Source organism: Tubulanus polymorphus, chromosome 8 (assembly GCF_964204645.1).
Source record: "Tubulanus polymorphus chromosome 8, tnTubPoly1.2, whole genome shotgun sequence".
Lineage (NCBI taxonomy): Eukaryota > Metazoa > Nemertea > Palaeonemertea > Tubulaniformes > Tubulanidae > Tubulanus > Tubulanus polymorphus.
In genome coordinates this window covers 5,981,828-6,005,674 of record NC_134032.1, presented here as the reverse complement: position 1 = coordinate 6,005,674, position 23,847 = coordinate 5,981,828, and the positions used below count along the sequence as shown (strand labels likewise).

Sequence of the window (23,847 nt, the reverse complement as noted above, 5' to 3'; positions counted from 1 at the left end):
GACACCACATAAGAGAGATAGAGAGAAACACAGTACTGCTTGGAATACAGACACGATCTGAGTTTTATTCATAACATATGACTTGATATATCTTGATTTATCTATAGAAATTCAACGATATGTGACAGCGATTGAGATTTGTGACTGAGAACTCAATGTGTGTTGACGGGGCTTAAACACTATCGTGCGAGTCACGACACTCCGCCAGCGAAGAAATCTAGAAATAGACTAACAATTGAGCATTATATAAACATGATCAAACAAATACATACAAATACAAAATAGTCTCTAGTTATCAATTATTAGCAAAATACTGATTGATCTTAAGTTTAGCTAACTCTGCAGCTCTACGGACAGGTCTAGAAGCTACTTGATCTGTGTCAACCGGATCTGAACAAGCTTTGTTCTCTTCAATGGTGGTATCAATCTCAAGTGGATATAACCTTGAAATGGGCCTACTAGTTACACCAGTAGCGGTTTTGACAGTGGCGGATCTTACTAAACCATCACTACCCCTGTGCAATTTCTGAATTATTCCTAATTTCCACCTTAGTCGAGGGACGTTTTCATCATGTATGATGACAACAGAGCCAGGTTTAGCAATCTCACGATTGTCCCCTGTAAACCTATGATATTCTCTAAGGTTCGTTAAGTACTCCTTGCGCCAACGCAACCAAAAATGATCAAGAAGCCTGTTTAAATGCAAGTACCTTTTGGCTAGGACTGACCCATCATTTCCAAACTCGGCATCATCCTCCAAATTATCGATCGGGCATAATTTTGACAATGCGGTGATGCGTCGTCCCCACATCAAATGGGAAGGAGTCAGTGACTCAGACTCCAGATCACTGGATACGTAAACTAACGGTCGATCATTGAGACAAGCTTCTATCTCACACAATACCGTGTACAACTCGACACCAGTTACAGACGTTCTACCGAGTACCTTCATCAAACTACTCTTCGTAAGCCCAATCAGCCGTTCCCAGAAGCCTCCATACCAAGGTCCGCGTTTCACTATGAACTTCCAATCGACGTTTTTCCGAGAAAGAAAATTGTGTACTTTGGTGTCGCGATAAATTCGCCGTAGTTCAGCGTTCGCTCCAATAAAAGCAGTTTGATTGTCAGAAATTAGAAGCCTTGGTATGGAGCGTCTTTCTGTGAAACGTCTGAAAGAGAGAAGAAAATCTTCGGTAGAATTACTATAAACAAGTTCAATGTGCACAGCGCGCGAAACCGCGCATGTGAATTAACAAACCCAACATTTCACATTGCCCTTAACAATAAAAGGACCACAGTAATCCAGTCCCGTATAACTAAATGCTGGTAGTTCAGACACCCTGAATTCTGGTAACGCAGGAGAATCAGGCCGTCGATATGACAAAGATTGTAACCTTTGGCATGTCACGCAACGTCGCACATGAGACTTAATGAACTGACGAATTTGTATTATCCAATACCTTTCTCTAATCTTAGCGACCGTTGCAGGAACACCGAGGTGAAATACTCTCAAATGTGCGTCATGTGCTATCAAATCGGCTAAGCGAGAATGTTTTGGAATAAGAATAGGACATTTCATATCAGAAGGTAACGAAGAATTTTGAATGCGTCCCTTACAACGAATTATACCCCTTTCATCAAGGAACACATGGAGTTGACCGATTAATGAACAACGTTTCTTCGAACCATTAAGAAGGTTAGTTTTCACGTCATGATACGATACATCTTGCAGCCGTTTAATCCACAAACATTCCGCTTCGTCGATTTCAGAAGCATGAAGTTGATGCGTGACGCGTCCATCACCACGACACTTCAGGTTAAATATAAAACGACGGACATAAGCCGTAACTCTCAACAATACAATCAAAGACGAGTAATCATCAATGTTGATCACTTGATCAATAGAACCAGGAACATCTATGATAGGATTCGTATGAATAGAATCATCATTAATTACATCAGAATGTAACAACGCTGACGTGTCAACAAGAGTAGGACGAAATAAATCGTTGACCAACCAATCCGGACCATGGAGCCACAAATCGGACTTCAAATTTTGAACTGAACCACCTCTTGTTAACAAATCAGCCGAGTTGAAAGCTGTAGGACAATAATGCCAGTTTTCAACTGATACGAGAGACTTGATCTCTTTTACACGGTTAGAAACAAAAGCAGACAACTTCTTGTTCGAACAAAGCCAGCCAAGTACAATTTGACTGTCGGACCACGCAAAGAGTCCAACAGGTAAATCAATAACAACAGATATAGAATCATAAGCATGTTTAATCAATCGCGAACCAATTAACGCGGCCATAAGTTCAAGTTTAGGAACCGTGAGTTCCTTGACAGGTGCGACCCTAGCTTTTGCAATCAAAATTACTTGATTCATTTCCACAACGGATATAAACAACGGCTCCATAAGCGGAGATACTGCTGTCACAAAACATGTAACATGTAACTCAACGGGTGAATCTGTACCGTCCAGTAAATGACAATTTACAATACGAGGGAAACTCAACTCTAAACTCTCACGAATATCAACAAGTATAGTTTGCCATTTAGTTCGAAACTCTACGGACAAGGGTTCATCCCAGTCAAAGTTTTGCTTCCAAATATCCTGCAATAGCATTTTAGTTCGAATCGTAACTGGAGCTAGGAGACCTAGTGGATCATAAACTGTTGCAGCTCTCTGTAGGACAAGGCGTTTTGTGCATGGATAAACAGATGATAAAACTTTGGGAACATAAGACAATTCATCCTTTTCAACATCCCAACTGATACCAAAAATATTCACGACAGTAGAGCTTTCTATATACCCATGATCAGTAGCAAACTTTTGGAGCTCTTTCGAGTGAGAGGACCAACAACGTAAATTCAAATTGACTTCCGAGAAGCTTGTCTAGAACCGTGGAAAAAACGCAAAGCATCTGACTCAGTAGGAACACTAGATACAATGTTATCAACATATATGTCTCTCAGAAGTTGTTGAGAAAGTTCACTCTCATGATTTCTCATGGTTTATAATGCAACTATTCAATAAAAAGGGTGAACATGTAGCCCCGAACAAGATACGCTTGAATCTATATATAGTAAACTCGCTCTCCGGATCGCTAGAGTCACTCAACCAAAAAAATCTGGTTGAATCACGATCATCAGGACTTAATTCAATCTGCAAGAATGCTTTCTCGATATCGGTGGCAATCCCATAATTGAACAAACGGAAACGCATCAAAATAGAAGTAATATCGTTCAGCAACGGTGACCCAGCTTCCAGGCAGTCATTAAGAGATACGGAAGACTTCGACTGTCGACAGCTGCAATCGAAAACAATACGAATCGGAGTAGTAGATGACTGCCTGAAAACCGGGTGATGAGGAATATAATGCTCACGAGTGCTAGAAACGGAGGGAATTTCAACAGGCTCAATAAACCCACGTGACAATTGATCAGTAATTACAGCACTATATTTCTCCAACAAACCTTCGGTTTTAGCGATGCGGCGAACCGTAGAGCGAGTTCTGGCTTTGGAAACATTATAATTTGTGGGTAGTATGCCGTGATTATCTTTCCAAGGCAAATTAACCCTGTATCTCCCGTCTACTAACATGATAGACTTACTACAGAACTCATCCAGAAAATATGTATCTCGGTCAGTAGGTGACTCTATACCCAACGTTTCTAGAGACCAGAAACGTCTGAGATCGAAAGTGTCAGGTTCAGCAATTATAGACAATTGAACAGAATTGGTTAAGTCATCACCGTTATACCGACCCGCAATTAAATGACCCAATTTCGACGGAACAGCAACCGGGCCACATGCAGATTTAATGAACTGATTACCAAGAACAAAAAGGTAGTAATAATCAGATCCAATGAGTAATGAGATATCAAAGGAACTAGAACTGTACCCCGGCGGATGGGCAAAATTCAAACCTTAAAATTCAGGTATGCAATTAACTGAACTGTTAGAAACTCTGAGTGGTCTGGTTATCTCCGATACAACGATAGCTTCTACAGAAACAACTGATTTATCAACAGTACACGTAATACTGATCCACACGACGTCAACTACTCTAGACCCAGTACTGACAGCACCGAACCCACTCAAATCAACGGATTCAAATCTATGAGGTTTAACACCTAGCTGGCGAACTAATGCCGACGTAACGAAAGTACGATGTGAGTACCTTCACTCTCCACCGGTGCTACAGCAGTCTTCAGATATATAGTAGAGGAAACACCACCCTAAACCACGGAAAGATGATTAAATTCAGAAACTGGCGGCGGTGGATCATCAATGCCAGCCTTATCTGAAGACCCTGAATCTGAATTAGAAACGTTATTAGACGTTTTACCATGTTGTAATTCACGTGGAGTTTTAGCTACCGGTGGATGTGAGGGCCCAGCTTTCGAATTAACAGAATGAACTTGAACTTTCAACTGCCCCGGAAATTCCGCCCCATGAATACTAGTATGATGTCGTTTGTTACAAACTCTACATGAACCCTTTGACGAACATTTATTCATTCTATGAGCACCAAGACAATTGAAACATAACTTGTTTCGTAAAACAAAATTCAGCCTAGCCTGCGGTTCAACGTATAGCCCACAAGCCGTGGGTAATGGTCATTCGACTGACAAAAACGACATTTAAACTTCACACGATTATAATCATGCACATTCTTTGCGGTATTATTGTCGACGAGAAGTGACGTCATCGTTCCGGCTGATGACGTATCGCAGAACTCGAGAATATTAATTTCATCTAATATCGCAGAACGTAACACAGACAATTCAAATTCGCAACTCCCATTCGCACGCGCAATGTTCCGCTTTACCTCACGGGCAATTTATTCATGGTAATAGGAACTAGAAGTGTACCATAGGACTCGGCCCCGACCTTCAAAGATTCAAGACTTCGGATATGCAGCTCTAAATTATCATAAAAACGACGCAACGAATTTAAACTGTAGACTGGAGGTTCTAAATCAACTAGTTGGTTCAAATTGGCCTCGCTTATCTTATGAGAAACGCCAAATCTATCCTTCAAGAGTTGTTTAGCTTTAACATAATTAACGGAAGTTAAAGGCAGACCTTCAATAACGAGCCTTGCGTCACCGCCTAAATGGCATTTCAGATGACCGAACTTTTCGACGTCACTCAGCGAATGTTGGTTGTCGACTGTAGATTCGAACAAATCCCAGAAGGGCGACCATTCTAGGATATCGCCACTAAATTTCGGTAATTGCAATTTTGGCAACGAAATTCTCGACCTTTGATGGGTTGCCGCATTGTTCGAATCGGACCTATTTTTCGACAAAAGCTCGTTAAACGCAAATTCGAGAAAATTGATATCTGTCAATTTATCATTCAATTCATCGTCTCCGGCTGAAACGAATTCGCTCAAAGCTGCGCCCTTTAACGTACACTCACTGACAAGATCTCGCTCAATTTCTTCGAGTTTACCGAATTTATGATGTAAGGTAAGTAAGGTGGACATACCTTTTGCAGCGCTCTCTTCTGCGAGTCACGACAATTATCAAAATAATCTTCACCTAAAATATCATTATTCATATTTCTAATATGACTTTTTAGATTTTAAATGTTCTTTATAATATCTTTTGTTACTGAATGATTGATTACATGTGTCATATTTATATATTTCTTTTTCATTCTCTAATTCATCTAATTTAGTTTCTAATATATTATCTTTATATTCTAACTTTAATTTATTTTCTAAGTGTGTTTTAGTTTTATTATGTCTTGCTTTTTGAGATTTATCTATATCAATTTTACATGTTGAACAGTAGTACTTATTTGCTTCCATTTTAATATCCAATTTTTTATTAAAATTGATTTTAGAAGTTATTAGATTAATATTTTAAGAGTAATAGGAAATATGGCGTTCAGATTAAAGGTTGAGAGGGCGAATTCATAAAAATGAAAAATAAATTTGAGTGTGCGAGGATTTATTTTTCATTTTTATGAACTCGACCTTTGATCTGAACCCCCATATTCCCTATTACTGTTTGTCAGGGACAGAGCCCTCGCGATAACATAGAAGTAACTGCGAAACGGTTTTAACAGGAATACTTTATTGAACTTCCGTTAACTGAAAATGCAAATTACATATCAGACAAACAACAAACAGATGACGTCTAATTATTCAAATATTAATCTATGTATTACATTACTTACAACTTCGTTTGCGAACTATGCATCGAGATCCGTCCGTCAAGTAGGCTGGTGGCGTATTGCGACGAGAACAAGGTATACGAACGAGTTTATAGCAGGAAATTCGTAGCGTAAAAAGGGGATTACAGCACAGTACACTATGACAACAATAGAGCTACGAGCTAAACCCTTAGTTGACAGATTTGATCAAACGGTTTGTGACACTGTTGTTCTTTTAAAACGGCTTTCAACGATCTCTTTACTGACTTAACTAATCTCTCTCATACACCCCCAAAGTGTGAGGCGGATGGTGGTGAAAAGTGCCACAAAATTTGCTTCTGTTGAAGGAAATTGTTAATTACAGTTTGATTGAAATTACGGATGGCCCGAGCCAATTCTCTTTCTGCGCCGACAAAATTGCTACCGTTATCGCTAAATTATTCCGCCTGAGGATGAAAGCATCGGTTTCCAAATCATCCGCGACTTCTATATATATGTGAATGGCCCTGGACGTATCGGCCCCACTCCGCGCGGTTGCGCCACCGCGGGGAATTTACGCGAAGCAGCAAATACAAACATGGCCACTCTCTCAATTTTCAATGATAGAAATCGTGTGTGCATTTCAATTATTTCGGCCGTTAGGGTTTTAAGGCACAATACAAGTTGATGATGTGATATGGCGATGTTAATTAATGATAATTCCGCAGTGAAGCTAGTCACGAACGGTGCCGATTGAGTGTACAGCTGCCAAAAACACTGAAATGTGCATAGTTGCGTAACTATTTGCAGTGAATTGCAGACGAAATATGAAGCCTTAACGGCCATTTAAAAAAAAATTATACCAATCGCAATTGTAAAATAAAAATGAGATAGAACCTAAGTTAAAATTCTGGCCATTTCTAAAATGTTATTACTAATTTTTAGTCAGTGCCGAACGTTTAGTTTTCCAACAATAATGAGGGGTGGTAGGTAGTAATGCAATTCAAGTCATCATTTATTACGCGTTACTTCCGTGTTGTTGAAAATCTCGCGAGTCCTGGACCAAACCCCATTGAACAATGTAATCTGTGTGCTGGCCACAAATGCACACAGATCACACTACACTACCCATTAAACACTCCAGTACCCATAGCTTTCATATATCCATCCAAATATTTAGGGTGTCTTTCTTCCTGGATACTAAAAATGAAAGCAGACACCCCAACGTTTGACCGTACTCCTGCAACGTTTCACAAACAAAGGGCCAAAATAATCGACCCAAGTGTACAAAAAAACGACGGGTGTAAGCACTTACCCTGGCGACTGGTAAATCAGCCCTACGAGCAATTATCTAACAATTGCTCTTAGATCAGCCATTCGTGTGACCGCAGGTTTAAGTGGCCATACACGACACACTAATCACTTACGAATGACGCTATTCACAGCGCATCGTGCTATCAATGGCCAATATATTTGACGTAACTCGGCAATTACGTGTTCAGTACCTGAGTGTTATAAGATATCACGAGTGAACGTGATTAGGAGGCGAGTTATGTAGTCACCGTATGGCGGAATAATCTGATATTTTGCTTCCTAGGGGATGTTAGCCCTACTCAGCCTGCCCCCAACCCGTAGCAGTTTTCCATCGAAAAAGCGACACTAGAGAACTTTTCCTAGAAAGGACATTATCACAGCTTAGTGAATCAATCTCATGGGCAAAAATACCGCATACGAGCATCCTTTACGAGAAAATATGAAGCGGGCTTCATTAAAGAGTACAGCAAGAATTTGGATGAAATATCATTCCCATATACCCTGTTCAAAAGTGGAATATGTTTCACAAACTTTGTAACTGCTCTAAGAACCAAAGCAGTATGTCGCTGTAACTTCATCCAACTAGAAAACTTCTCAATCTCGACAATATCAGAAACAACAAGAAAGAGATCCTAATAATGGGCTTGCTGACATGGTTGTACTGAAAGCTTGCTTGGTGGTTTTGTATTTCTGTAGTAGAATTAATCGAACTTTGAACTGATTACTTAAAGAGCCAAGAGATCGGTGTTGTCGTACATCGTACATCAAATGTTACACACGGGGACTGGGAATCGGAGAATGTTTTTAGTGTAGACGTGGACCAAGTTAGTGCAAGCTTTTGGATAGTTTATATTTTAATATTGCAGTGTCTTGACGGAATCTATCATCGTGTAGATAATTGCTAGATTACGTATCGGATTTGTTGAAATGATTTTGCATAGAAGCCGCACTCGAAAATAGATAGGAGCCACGATTTTTCTTTTTGAAATAATAAAGACATTAAGCAAGAATAAGTTGCAAACGACAATCCACTACGATCATCCGATAAAGTTTACTCCTAAAGTTTATTGCCACCATAGACTACCGCCCCCTGGCTCTTGGAAGAGACAGGGAACCAGTCTTCAATTCAATTCAGAATTTATTTTATAGAAAAGCGGGTTTTAATTAGTTTTAGATACTTAAAATGAAGAATATAAATGTTCATACAGAGATTTTTCAAATGCTAACGCAAGCACCCAATGAAAGTAAAAGAAAATTAAAAGAATTTTTCAAAAACGTGAAAGTAAATCTTTTATTGTGTCAGTAAAGAATGAATTGAATTGTCGGCAGCACTATGCCGCGCATGAATACCAATTACAACACTTATCACGCACGCTCAACCTAGGTCGGTATGCGCTGCTGAAATAACAAAAAACGATTAAACTAAATCATAAGACAGTGAAAACGACAACCGATATAGCCAATATACGAAGGAACCTAGATTTTATTACTGCATTAAATGTGTGTAAATATCAGAGCCCAAGAAAGTTTCTAACGAAAGTTATCGACTCCCCAAGCAACTTATCAATCCGTGTGATAGCAATATGGGCTTGCAAGCATGCAAGCCCATGAAAATGTGACGAAAATAATCTGTAGTATTTACAGAATTTTCAACAATTGTACTGTCACAAGTATTTACAATGGCTCTTTTTATTTCAGTTTCATTTCGAACAGGGCCTCGAACAATTTCTTGACCGGGCTATTGATCAATGTCATACCACAAAATTTCAGGCCCTTTTAGAAAACGAGATTGCGCTATTTCATCCGCACGCAAACCACGTGTACATGCATCTGCCGGATTCATGGTAGATGAAACATGCATCCACTGCTCAACCTCCGAGCTCTGCATAATCTTCGTCAGCCGATTTGCGACTAACTTCTTGAATCTCGTAGTCTTATTATTAATGTAACGGAGGACATTCAGGGAGTCCGTCCAGAAGAGAATACGTTGAAATTTCAGCTGATCGTGCAGCTCTTCCTCCAAGATGTTGCATATTAAGACAGCTAAGACAGCGCCCTCTAGCTCTAACTAAGGGATAGTCAGGGACTTCACAGGTGCTATATGAGTTTTGGAAGCGAGAAATGAACAATGGAACTCACCATTAGGTATGATGATACGTAAATAAACAACAGCTCCAAATCCCTGTTCAGAAGCATTGGCAAATACGTGAAGTTCGACCGCAGTGTCGCTGACTACCAAGTCGATGTGATGTCGATTAACACAAAATCCAGCCAAACACTTCAACTCTTGGACCCAGTTCTGCCATCTATCAGCTAAGTCCCCATCTATCGGGTCGTCCCAGTCGTTTCCTTGACGCCAAAGTTCCTGAGTGATGCCTTTTGCCCTCAAGATAAAGGGGGAAACAAATCCCAGGGAGTCAAGAATCGAACTAACTAAACTCACGATACGACGTTTTGTGGTTGGAAAGCCCCCTTTACCCACTTGCTTGAAGACAAAGCTGTCTGATCCAACGTCCCAATGCACACCGAGCGCCCTTTCCACCGGCAATTCATCCGCAAAACATTCCAACAAGTCGACTCGCATCTCTGCTTTCTCCACTGCTTCCTGAGCATCTACGGCTCGTCGCCGCGCTTGACTAACGCTTAACTTAGCCAATGTGTATGGATAAGTCTTTTTCGGACCGGCAGACTTCTGTGACGCTACGGATCTTCTGGAACTACTGGAATCTATTAGATTTTGAATTTTAGAATCAATTGCATCTAATTTACGGATAACTGAGTCATTATACAAATCAAACCATGACTCTTCATCGACAACCGGCTGTTCATCAACTAGCTCGATGTATTTTAGATGAGTAGACTGCAACTTATCAAAGGCACGCATCAACTTCTGTTTGCATAATTTGAGGGCATCAATACTACTTGATTCACGAGTCTCATTACAGGTTTGAGGGCACGGCTGACCCAACCAGCCAGAGCAGAACGAGAATCTTTCAAACTTTGCAACATGGCAACACATAAGAGTGAATATCGCTCTTATCGTCACCCGCTTTCGACATCAAAGACGATTCTGGTGACACAACAGATAACAAAATGAACTAACGATAGAGTTTTAACATTTTGCTAAATGTGATAAATTATGATAAACATAATAAACTCGGGCTTCTGGATTATGTAGGCAAGATTTGACAATTATAAGAATTTTACTTACAACTCTATATCGATGCGAAGGGTATGAAGTCCAAGTGGCGAATGCCCAGAATAAAGGATTTTCAGAGCTCAGGTAAACTGAGAATCACATACCATACACTGAATGCCGAATGCTTAAATGTTTTGAAAATTCACAACTGGAATTAAGCACCAGAGGCGACAGAAAACCACAATAGATAATACGTTCAATTATCAACAATTGGGTAGTCTATATTTTAGTTTAATTTTAACTTGATGTATATGGTGTTCCCATGTAATCTTCTCATCAATTATAACACCTAAAAATCTGGCAGCTGTCCTTTTTAAGGTCAAGTAGAATTAGTGCTGTAATTTAACCATCATCCAGGGCCCGGTTACATAGACTGAGTATCAAAGTTATCTGGGGGTAAATCCTCAATCTGGGTAATAACCACCATAGTAACAATAGGCGCGTTCACACGACGAAATTTAGACCGGTCTAAATTTGGTCCGGTCCAATTTAGACCGGACCAAGCGTTCACACGGGCAAAAATGCCGTTCCAAATTAGACCGGTCTAGTTTAGACCGGTCTAATTTGGCACGGTCGAAAAGAGCGGACCAGGTCCGGACCAAATTTCGGACCGGTCTAAATATGCGTGTGTGGACAGAAACTGGTACCAGGTCCGGTCTAAACCGTAATTCTGAATCTCTGCGGTAGATGTCGCAACCTCTGCGGTAGAGTGTGAGTCCAGTTTATTAAGTTTTAAATGCTTTTATTACCGTTTATGTAATTATTTTTAAGTTCTCTTTTTCCTCCCTATTCAATGGAAATGTTTGCAGCGTAATTCGTATTCGTATATCGCGATCATCATACGTTTTACTGCCATGCTTTGAACCGTGTTTAAACGACACTTAGAGTTTCAGCATGATAGAATAAAATCGAATTCGCAAAAATGTATAAACCTGACAGAGGATCGAAATGGTCAAATGAAGAATGTCTTGCACTACTTGGAATATGGAAGCAAGACTTCATCCAGGCGCAATTAATTATTTAGCAGATGGTGACATCTTGTGGGCCCGGTGACAAGCGATTTTATCACCGCGTGTCAAAACGCCGTGTGAACGCTCACCAAAATTTGGTCCGGTCTGAATTTGGACCGGACCAGGTACGGACCCATTTAGACCGGTCTAACTAGCTGTCGTGTGAACGCGGCTGATGAGAAACCATGGTTATAACTGACAAAATTCAAAATGTTCCCAGGGACTATTTTTCTCCACATATGAAACCCAGCCCAGGTTTTTAGTGATTTTATCTAGTAATGTTATCAATGCTATGTTGAATATTTTTTCCGAAAGCCAAATTGTTTGTAGGAGAGAATCGCATGTTTAGTACAGAAGTTCGATAGTCGATTATACATAAGTTTTCCTAGAATTCTGGAAACAGAGTGAGAATTGAGATATGACGATAATATTTTGCTTCGCATGTGTCACCTGACTTAAAGATAGGCCGTTTTGAGCTTACAAAGAACAATTCCAGAATTGAATGACCTATTGAAGGCATAAATGGGCTACAATTTCTGGTATGACATATTTAATAATTATCTTGGGTATACCATCGGTGCCAGAAGTGTTAGAGCTTTTGAGTGTTCGAACTAAATCAATGATTACTCAATGATTTTCAAGCAATGATTTTCCATGTGTTTTTCATATTATTCTTCTGGTTTAGGAGATTTCGATGGTAGTAATTTTTCTCCGCTGTTTCAAGTGTATTATTGAGTTTATCTTTGTAATTTAGATATTTATTCTTATCCCTATTGGATTTGCTTTTTAAGAATACGTATCTTATATAATCTGTGTTTAGTAGAAATTGACTTCAAAAGTACCGACGTAAAACAGGGATTATGGGGTTTACTACTATTGACTGTGAACGGATCGGTGCGGGATCTAATAAATAGAAGAATAGTACGCAGATAACTATTCAAACTATTCTACAATGCAATTCTATGTAAATCATATACGATCGTAAAAGTCGCTATTCTATCACTATCCAAAACGTTTTTTCTATTCTACTATCCTAAAGAATAGTGGGCTTGAAAATACTTAACTATCTTACTATTCTAAGATTTTTATCATTATGACCATCACTATTCTAACTATCGTTACAATTGAGTACAATCGTAATAGAGTAGTAACTATTGTACTATCCTTTAGAGTAGTTACTATTGTACTATCCTAAAGGATAGTCAGAATAGTGGACTTGAAAATTACTATTCTAAGATTTTTCTCATTTTGACTATCACTATTCTAGCGATCGAGTACGATCGTAATAGAATAGTTACTAATCTACTATTCTACTATCTAACGGATAGTCAAAATAGTAGGATTTGAAAATACCTAACTACTTAACTATTCTATGATTTTCTCACTATGACCATCACTATTCTAACGATCGTTACGATCGAGTACGATCATAATGGAATAGTTACTATTCTCTATTCTAAAGGATAGTCAAAATAGTGAAAAGATAGTAGAATAGGGAAGTAGAATAGTAGAATAGTAAACTATTCTAAAAGAAATGAAAGGATAGTAGAATAGGGAAGTAGAATGGTAGAATAGTAAACTATTCTAATAGAAATGTAAGGATAGTAGAATAGTAGAATAGTTAACTATTCTAAAAGATATGTAAGGATAGTAGAATAGTTAAATAGTTGACTATTCTAGAAGAAATGTAAGGATAGCAGAATAGTAAAATAGTTAACTTTTCTAAAAGAAATGTAAGGATAGTAGAAAAGGGAAGTAGAATAGTAGAATAATAGAATAGTTAACTATTCTAAAAGTAATGTAAGGATAGTGTCCTGACAGCGACGGACCTGACTGTATCCTCGAGGGCTTCTGTCCAGAATGTACGAAACAAACTACAGGAATGACTTGCTCACAGTGCTGAATACTGTTCAAACTTTATTATATACATAAGTCAGTCACAATACAATTTACATGGATCATGGTTCACAATCTAACTTGAATATAACTAATATTATTCACACATAAATCTATATACACGGTTGATACACAGTTCTACAGTGCGTTGAACTGAACTGGCAGAATAGTAGAATAGTTAACTTTTCTAAAAGAAATGTAAGGATAGTAGAATAGGGAAGTGGAATAGTAGAATAGTAGAATATTCAACTATTATAAGATCCCGCACAATTATGCGTTTCTAGTGGAAAACTAGATTCAAATAATCCGCTAAGAATGTCAAGGAATGCGTCATAAGCAGTTTCGGTATCATTTTCATCTAAGACGTCAGACCAGTCTAGTCGCGGCTAGATTACTTTCAAAGTGAGCCATACTAATTTCGTTTTTCAAACGATTAGTTATTTTATATTTTGTTTTGCTCATTTTAGTCGGTATTAGTGTAAATATAGGTGGATGGTCAGATATATCTGAAATGATCACCCCGATGTGTTCTAGTCGGAGATAGAATTTGTGTAAATATTGTCGATGAGAGTAGCTGTATAATCAGTTATTCTAGTGGATACATGAATAAGTGGTGAATCCTACGGATAAAACTCCGTTTAGAAATTTGGAGGTCTGGTGGCATTGATCACTCATTTAAAGATTTATGTTGTAATCGCCTCGTAAATAGCACTTAGTTGCTTAAAAAGTTGCAGTAATCTCTCAAATTCGGTATCAAAATATTATCGTACCCAGTATGATATTCTTATTCTTACAGGGTAATTCAATAAATAAACATTCTAACATATGCGTATTATCTGAGATAAGATCCGATCGTAATTTAAAATTTACATTTTTTTTCTAAATAAAAACCGACACCACCACTGACAGAGTAATCTCCGCTTAAAAATACATTATTATACGTATGGTGATTGTACAAGATGTCGTTATCATTTTCAGGTTTCGTCCAAGTGTCAGAAACCGCTATAATCGTTGGATATGAATTTAAAGAATCTGGCAAATATGATAGTTTATCGAAATTAGCTGTTAGGCTCCTACAGTTAATATGTACTAAACTTAAGGAAGACGAACAGTACGTTCGCTGCTACCCAGGAAGAAAGACACTAAATATTTGGATGGATATATGAAAGCTGTGGGTGCTGGAGTGTGTAATGGGTAGTGTAGTGTGATCTGTGTGCATTTGTGGCCAGCACACAGATCACATTGTTCATTGGGGTTTGGTCCAGGACTCGCGAGATTTTCAGCAACACGGAAGTAACGTGTAATAAATGATGACTTGAATTGCATGACTACCTACCACCCCTCATTATTGTTGGAAAACTAAACGTTCCGCACTGACTTAAGATTAGTAATGACATTTTAGAAATGGCCAGAATTTTAACTTAGGTTTTATCTCATTTTTTATTTTACAATTGCGATTGGTATATTTTCTTTTTAAACGGCCGTTAAGGCTTCATGTTTCGTCTGCAATTCACTGCAAATAGTTACGCAACTACGCACATTTCAGTGTTTTTGGCAGCTGTACACTCAATCGGCACCGTTTGTGACTAGCTTCACTGCGGAATTATCATTAGTTAACATTGCCATATCACATCATCAACTTATATTGTGCCTTAAAACCCTAACAGCCGAAATAATTGAAATGCACACACGATTTCTATCATTGAAAATTGAGAGAGTGGCCATGTTTGTGTTCTGCTGCTTCGCGTAAATCCCGCGCAGTCGCGCGGAGTGGGGCCGATACGTCTAGCGGTTGAATGCCAACGCTGATTTTTGACATTATACAATTTATATGCCACCAGCACTATTTGTACATTGATAAATTAATACACTGATCTAGGTCTAACTGCAGTTTGGGTGACCCTTCCACTACGTGGTGGTAGTAGTTCCAAAATTTAAACTAATTACAGATTTTCAATTCAATTGAATAAAATTTTATTGAACAAACTTTGTAGATTTGAATCACCTATTAGGACGTTCGATACCGGCTTTTCATTTGTGTTTACAGGTGCCGGTTCACTGGTCAGCTTTGGTGTGCCATCCGGTGAACTGTCGTCCGGTTTATTCGGTTGAAGCGCGTTGGTCTGCGGACAATCACGCTGCATGTGATCGAGCGCGTCACATTTAAAATACTTTTTCTGCCTCGATGGTCTCTGTTGACACCTGAACGACGGGTGATCACTACTCTTGCAGAATGTATCTTTTGGCTTGATAATCATAAAAGATTCTGGCGTTGTAGTTCCAAATATTTGTAGTTAGGGATTGTTCCAGTTATCTCACTTAACTGGAGGTATCGAGTTCCAGTGAAAATTTCGGTGTCCTTGATGAGTCCGCGTTTGATAGAACCGTGCACATAAATACCAAATTTAGATATGAATGCTATAATAGTTTGGTCGGACATTTCAATCGGGGCATCCACGATCTTGAAATTTTAATCACTTGTAGATTTGCATCTTGTAATGATACTGAAAGCCCCAGAATTTCGATCGGGTGACTTGCTTGCTCGTCTATTCATCCTTCGCAGTTATGAAACATTTGTTTTCAGTATTGCATGAATTATACTCACGTTGATTCGATTTTTCAATCTGTTAATTATATCCTGGTGGCTGAGTTTTTTTTAACGCAAATAGCACATATCGCGATTGAGTTGCATCTGTGATACATCGTTTTTTTCGGAGCTCGAAAATGAATCGACCAGCGGTCAGCCGCCATATTGGTTGTCCGTCATTTAAAAACGTATTTTATTGAATAAAAAAAACCAAACAATTTTATCTTAAATTCCAGGTGACATTTCGCGTTGAAACTTAAAGTGCTGTTAAAAAAATTGTGGCATATGCGGTATATAGAATTGACGGTTCGATAGATGCCTTACCATTTCTTTTGCAGTTGCTTTGTACGGTGATCAATGGATCGGCTGCGAAATTCCAATTTGTACCCTTTTGCTTTTGCTGCTTTATGGCTAACGATACTGATTCGAACTTTCATGGACGCCCTCCTGTATCTTACATATTGCACGTTGTAACCGTCATGGATTATGGACAGTTTTACGATGGCGATGTGGCAACTAGCGACTGTAAGACTGTCATCATCAATTCACCTGGTTATTGCAACAAATATGTTTGGATTTATTGCGTCTAAAACTAGAAACTATCGATGGATTAATCTAATAATTTCAATGTTATCTTATGCGTTTATTAGTATTATTTTAGGCAAGCTTTCGGTACAGAAATTAGTATTCATGCATTAGCACAAAATCTGTGCGGTGAATTCAATTATTCCTGGTTTTCAGTTGCTGCAGATCAGAAAATTACGAGACAATATTCGCTTTAGATGTTTCCATACAACCATATGTAAGGTATTCATAAGCATCGGTATTTCAAATTTGATTCGTTCCGTCTTATATTCTTTGAGGCATATAAGAAAATCTTGTAATTATCTGGGGTTTATTTCAAAGTAATTATAACAAGTGATGTTCACAATAATGCCTAATTTGTAGATACATTCGATTTGTCAACGCCACGCGTATCGTTGGAAACTCGATGTTTCTTAATTCAACGTTATCCATCCATGAATTTAATCTCGTCCATTTGTATTGACGCTGCTTCGCCCATAAAGACCAGTATTTTAGTTTTAAGTCAAGACTTTTATTAAATAGCCTATCAATTATGGAATGGAACCGGTCTATGGGGATAGAAATTGCAGAAGAAAGCAACAAGCTAGTTGTTATGTTCGTTCTGAGGTCTAGAAACCCACTTCCTCTTGTAAACGCCAGGAATTCGAAACTTTCTATGTTTGCGTGTTTTGGTGTCATTTTTAGTTACTACGTGACAACCAGAATCGTGGATCGCGTCGCTTGATCACCTTTAATTTCGTGTATTATTTAGCTGTCTTATATACTGTCATTATATACAAGTAATGTACTACTTAGACGAATCTCGTCGTTGCCGATAGTAAACCGATTAAGTCAATTGAAAAGACCTACCAAATACATCAATGAAGACTGACTGCAACTGATGTCATAAAAAGCGATGGTTCTTGTTGGTGGTATTGTTTTTATAATAATCATTGGACGTCAATTTCATATGTGAATTGATGTTCCCGTGACTCGCCGGACCGACTTATCACTCCTAGGACTTCCCTCCTGCAGAACGCTATGACTAGTTCGAATTGCTTATTTCACGGAATTCATCATGAATCTGTCGATTCCCAACAGCGCCTTGACTGCTTTTTGTACGCCTATTCCACCCAGAATTCTGTTCTTACTCAAATTTAAAGAAATAGATACATATTGAATACATGCTGATTTTAATATGATAGCCAAAATATGCGATTGTTGTTACATTTCTTCAGTAACTTGAGTATCCTAAAGCATCCTCGCTAGCAGGGGGCGTATTGTCTTCTGTCGAAGCTCATACCGGCACAAACCCTGTCCGCAGACCTTATTGGTATATCACACCGGTCTAGGATGTAAAAGACTAACAAAACGATAAGTTATTTATAGTCAACTAGCAGCATACGCGTCTTCGACGGGTTGGTTGACGGGGAGACGTTTAAATTCTTCATACTGCTATTTTCTACTTTCTCGTCACATTTCTTCATCGCAAATAACAGGATTTTACATTTACGTATATGCTAGCTGCGTAGTAAAACATGTTTAAGACAATATAAAAGTTTTGAACAGTATATCTATACCATAGAATTCATATAATAAAGGATCTAGACTAAGGCTACTGCCGTACTGGTCCCAGGCCGGATTATCCAAGGTGTACCCTGCACATTTAAAACATAAGAAAATGGGCCATTCAGTGGAAGTAAATTTGTAATATAAATATATAGAGAAACGAATCCTCATATCTATATTTTAATAGAGACCGAGTAACAACAATTTGAATTGGAGACCCGGAATATCAAATTCCGTTGTAGTTTCAAATTAATTTGGTTGACATGCACACACAAACATTGTTAAGGGCTTCTTTACTTAAGTAAACGGATGGCGCTCTTTAAACCAACATAAATTTACAAAAAGAGTTTGAAATGCATTCAAAAAGGATATATCCTCGAAGTTATTAACTGGCACTGTCAAAATTCCTCGGAATTAAATTGAAAACCCCCGATATTGCTGGTGATCATGCTCATCAGTAATGTTTATAAAATCTTGTTATTTCCAAGAGTTTTCTGGCGATGCTTTTTGTAGAAAAAAAGTTAGAATCCTGAATATTATAATTCCGGGCATTTAAGGGCAAATTTTGGGAAAATATGGGATGGGCCCTACCAATGTAATTTTGCTTCCACCAGCCCCCTGGCCTCACGACGCACGATTCATTACTGACGCTTTTGCGCATGACGTCATATATCGACTTCCAAAAAACTTCCTTGTTCGGTAAAACGTTCGATGATTGGTCCATTAAACGGGGAATCCTACAGAAGCCTAATGTCGTTCGTTACAATCGCTGTGATTGGCACGACCGGATTCTGGTCGGCTAGTATCGACTCCAGCGACTCGCGAGGTCAAGCATGGCTTTAGCTTAGTGAGTTCGAATCCCTTGGCGGGCTAAGATGGCATTGACCTATCGAAACCGGGCTTATAGCATAACTCTGAGGAGGATTGTTATATACTGTGTCTGTATGTTGCCAACACAACAGATTTATTATCAAGTGACCAATGGAAAATTGGGATTGTGTTTCAAAACTCGCTCGAGACTTCTGTCTTTTTGAGGCTCTATTGTTTTCATTTCGTAATCTTATTGCAGCATATTCTAAGGCGATACTTTATCCATTCACCGGCGTGCTGGCGCTTCACAAGTAAGCTGGTTTCAAGTTCATCCGATGTTTTATCGTGTTTTGCATAGATTTTCGTTTCGAACGTCGAAAATGTGCGATTATTGATCTTCCTTACAGACATTGTTTCTTAAAATATCACAAGTCCTTTCTCGGCGCAATGGAATTTCAAGTGTCTTAAGTTACAGTTACGAGACTCGCGACAGGGACAACTTACAAGTTTATGCTCATTTTGTTTGTATTGCCGACATACGTTAATTAGACCTGTCTAACCATTATTGTTCTATAACGAATCTGACATTGGACCTTTCGTATGATTTGTGATATCACAGGACTTTTTTCTGTTCTTCACCTTGTTTTATTTCGAAATTGAATTATCTCGAATTGTCTTGTACCGAGGATCTTCGTATAGTTTATTGCACTTATTCTTTTTATTTCTTTTCTTTCCTGTTTAGCCACAAGTCATGAAAAGCCATCTAGGACGCGACGTTAGTTTTCCAGTTGTGATATATTTTAGCAGCAGTGATGTGTTCTGTTCTTCTTGATTTAACTATAAGGCTAAACAAAAATTATACCTTGTTTCTCCGCAGCGGCCGGGTCATTTTTGTAAAATATGATAAAATCTGTAAACAGTTCATTTCTATAGCGGCCGGGTTTGTTACGGTAAAATTGATCACGATTAAAAAAAAGGTTATGTATGGAGTAGATAGACGGCCGGCCGGGTCAACTTTTAAGCTCAAGAGAGCGGAGAAACAAGGTATCAACTTCTTTTAGCCTAACTGTGATAGCATTAAATCGTTAAAGATCGAGGAGCGCTTTAGTTTGTCAAAATGTTAAATACAGTCCTATAGAACAGTATACCCAGACGTTGGGAATAGAAAGTAGAATCAAAACCCACTTTATACAAATCTAAGATATCAAAAAGAAAGTTATCTATCAAATCAAATATTAAAAGACGTGACGGAGCTGATTCGTCTAGGATTGACGATATAAGCCGCGATCACATGGGGAAGATTTGGCTCGGGCCAAATTGGCACCAATCAGGCTCGGGCCAAATTTGGCCTGTGCCTAATTAGAAAGCGCGTTCACACGCAAACCATTCACTCGATGCTCAACAATGCTCAAACAAAGCGATGTGGATCATTTCCGGTGCCAGTTGCAATTCAAACGCAATCATTAATCTGGTGCTAAAATTAGGCACCGTCCTGGTCCGACGTTTTTGGTCGGGCCAAATTTGGCCCGGGCCAAAAATGCTCGTGTGATCGCGGCTATATTTGTTACAGTCGAACCAAGTTAGCACGAATCGTATTACTTAGTTACAATGAAAACCTCACTAATACGACGAGTCTTAAGAACGTATCGAGCAATAGAGCGTGATCAATACTAGAAAGAATTGTTTGTATCTAATATCTAACTTGAGGAAGAAGCAGGCCGAGGAACCGGCGAGACAACCCCCACAGTTCAACACTGGCGAACAGTCAGAATGGAACAACGACAGGCGCGTGTCGAGAACTTAAAGCTGTAATATGCACTAAAATTGTATTAAATTTAACATAAATTTTCAAAATTTTCTTGGGGGACCCCCAGACAACCCCCCCCCCGACAAGGCCAACACTGGTACATGACATATAGTTACCGCGACACGGGTGGATAATGCCCACAACATTATAGGTGGAGATTTTTTCTGACCCCCTCCCCCTTGCACCACCCTTGTGCGTGAAAGATCGATACCGGTACCAGAAACCGATATAAACTCCTAGTACCTCGACATCTTGTTATACCTACGAGCAATTATCTAAACCTATCATAATTGTTTAGATAATTGCTCGTAGGTTATACGATGCACACATAGAACAAATGACCGATATGAAATAAATGACACAACAAAAGAATTAATTAGCAAGCATTGTTGTATGTTGATTTTATATACCTAGTACTAAAAGCCGATAAAACACCAGTATCAGCTACTTTCATTTGAGTTTGGTGCATAAAGTAGGTACCAAGATTGATTAATATCCCCTCCCTCAAAGTACGTGCCTTTTTTGCTGACCCCCTCCCCATGTACCACTTTGTACCAAAATTCAGTAACCCCCCTCCCCCAATAGAGGTACGCAATTTATAAATGCTCCCTAACAGTTCTAACGAGGTTCCGATGTATTCACATACATTTGTTAATTTATGTCAACATCAGACTCGATGACAAAACACACAGCCATTCTCCCCGGCAGAGATTCGAACCTGATTATTTCGATACACTCAGTCACGGCACGAACCCCTACCACACTAGACCGGGTGCACAGGCGCATGCGTGTTTCCCGCACGAAAACTTGCGACACCAATCAGATTGCTCGTTATATAATCGCTTAGGCGCGTTTCACGGTAGATAAATGGAAAATTCCGGGCTGAAATAAACCTGGATTGCTAATAATGATATCATCTAAGCTGCGCGTGTAGCTACGCATTCGGTCAATAGTGGCAGGTTTCATACCGTGGCGAGTCTCGATGCCATCAGGTTCGGGCGAGTCTCGATGCCATCAGGTTCGAATCCCAGCCGAGAGAGGATGGAAGCGGTGGATTTAGGGGCAATATTTGACAGGAGCACAATAAATCAAAAGGGGCAAACCGAGCTAGCGCCAAACCAAAACAGGTCCTAGTGTCGTTGCTGTAGGTTGATATTTGACTTAACAATAACTGATGAACTAATCTTAACTCCGAACCAACTCTAACTCAGATCTGCGTTGCATTCTTTAATACAACATCCAGGCACTGGAGCGAGAGATAACAGATGAAATTGCACGGGCACGGGAAAATTGCAACGGTAACACGTGCTCCTTGTGCTATCGTCTGGATCCGACTATGAACACGGTATAAAATGCATTATGTTATCATGTTCAGTCCGTACCCTTAATTATTTGAAGTTGAGTGTTTTGATGTTTTGTCTGAAACGCTCTTGTTATTCCTGAACGCCGCGGGCGTAATACTGCCGTCTTATATTAACTCCTAACCGCACGATACAAATTCATCATCAATCTCATCACACGCCGTTTAAAACACATGATTGAAAATTCCGTTTTGCACATTCGGTTCAGGTATAAGAAACCTCGTCTAACTCGGATAGAATGGGACTGTGGCCAAGGCAACAAAATGATACCTTGTTTCATCGGCTAGGTATCGTGCTGAAGATTAGTGAAAATAGAATTAAATTAACCAATGCAATGAACCTTCGGTACATCCTCACACAATTTTTTCTGTAATGTTTTCCTATATTATGTGTCCATGTGTCTGTGTGTGAATGTTCGTATGCTTGTAACGAATGAGTGTGCGTATGTGCGTGCGCCAATTTACAAGCAATTTGCTTCTCTGGGTTCCTTCAATTGATATCGGCACATATTTTACTTGTATTTATAAATGTATTTACATAAAAATTGTTTCAATTTCTCGGGAAAAGATTATTATAGAAATATTTAAAAGACTTATAGGGACAGTGGCGATAGTGAAGGTTCAAAGCCGCTGATGTCGTTGATGGCGTTCACGGCGATTGAATTAATGTTGCTCGTAGAGGTTTCGTGAAATCAAATGCATGAAAAATGGTTGTATTGGTTTGTAACGTTTTCATCATTTTTGGAAATTTTCACTTTGGTCTACTATGCGTATAATGTTTTTTTTACTGAAGTTACGAATACGTAATCAAGTTGTATAAAGGTCTCTATGTAAAAATCGATCCACGACGATTGCGCGTAATTTCAATGCAACTTCATAATCGTTCTTCTTAACAATTGATTCTCTTGTAGAATTCCAGATAATTTGGGAAAATTTTTGAATGTTTGATTTCAGATTGAATCGTTGAAAAATAAACAGGTAGTTAATTGATGTTTCCTTATTGAATACCGATAATAATCATACCGTGATCATAATCGTGATATCTTTTAGATGAAACTTAAATCGAATAGTGGGGTCGGATTGAGATATTTTCTTTTATTTCATGAGAAGCTTACAACCATAATAGTGGGATCGAAAAAAATGAGTCGTCATTTTAGTTATTTTCGCTTAGCCAATAGGTTTCCAAGGTCATGTACATACACTCCGCCTCACATGGTTGGTAGGGTTGACCGCTTATCGTGATCAGAATCAGGGCGAAGGAAGTCTTTTCCAAAACAATCATAGCAAAACTCGCTCCAGCTTGAGAGCGGTTTACCGATTTGCCCGGTACCGGGTAAGGGGGAGTCTACAGCCGCAATCGCGCGGAGACGTGATTTGGCTCGGGTCTGGATCAGACCCGAGCCAAATCAAAATAAATTGCGCGTACACACGCATATCGCTCACTCGATGCTGAACGCTATCTAAACGACGCCGTGGAAAGTGAGGTAAGTCACTTCCAGAACCAGAAAATATACACATACAATCATTTGCAGGGGCTTGTAGCCCAAATTTGGCAAGTACCCATTTAGCACCAGTGTG

General features: G+C 39.0%; 1 protein-coding gene across 1 annotated transcript; it reads right to left on the bottom strand.

Annotated features, from left to right (window-relative positions):
- Window positions 1-295: 295 nt before the first annotated feature.
- On the bottom strand, window positions 296-15,830 carry LOC141910297 (uncharacterized). Its single transcript, XM_074801028.1, has 9 exons — window positions 15,560-15,830; window positions 10,679-10,755; window positions 9,607-10,465; window positions 5,503-5,555; window positions 4,839-5,416; window positions 4,356-4,528; window positions 3,100-3,933; window positions 1,461-2,844; window positions 296-1,169 (listed from the first exon to the last, which is right to left on the bottom strand). Exons 1-9 carry the CDS (start codon window positions 15,828-15,830, stop codon window positions 296-298), a joined length of 5,103 nt encoding a protein of 1,700 aa, XP_074657129.1.
- Between the last annotated feature and the right edge of the window lie 8,017 nt (window positions 15,831-23,847).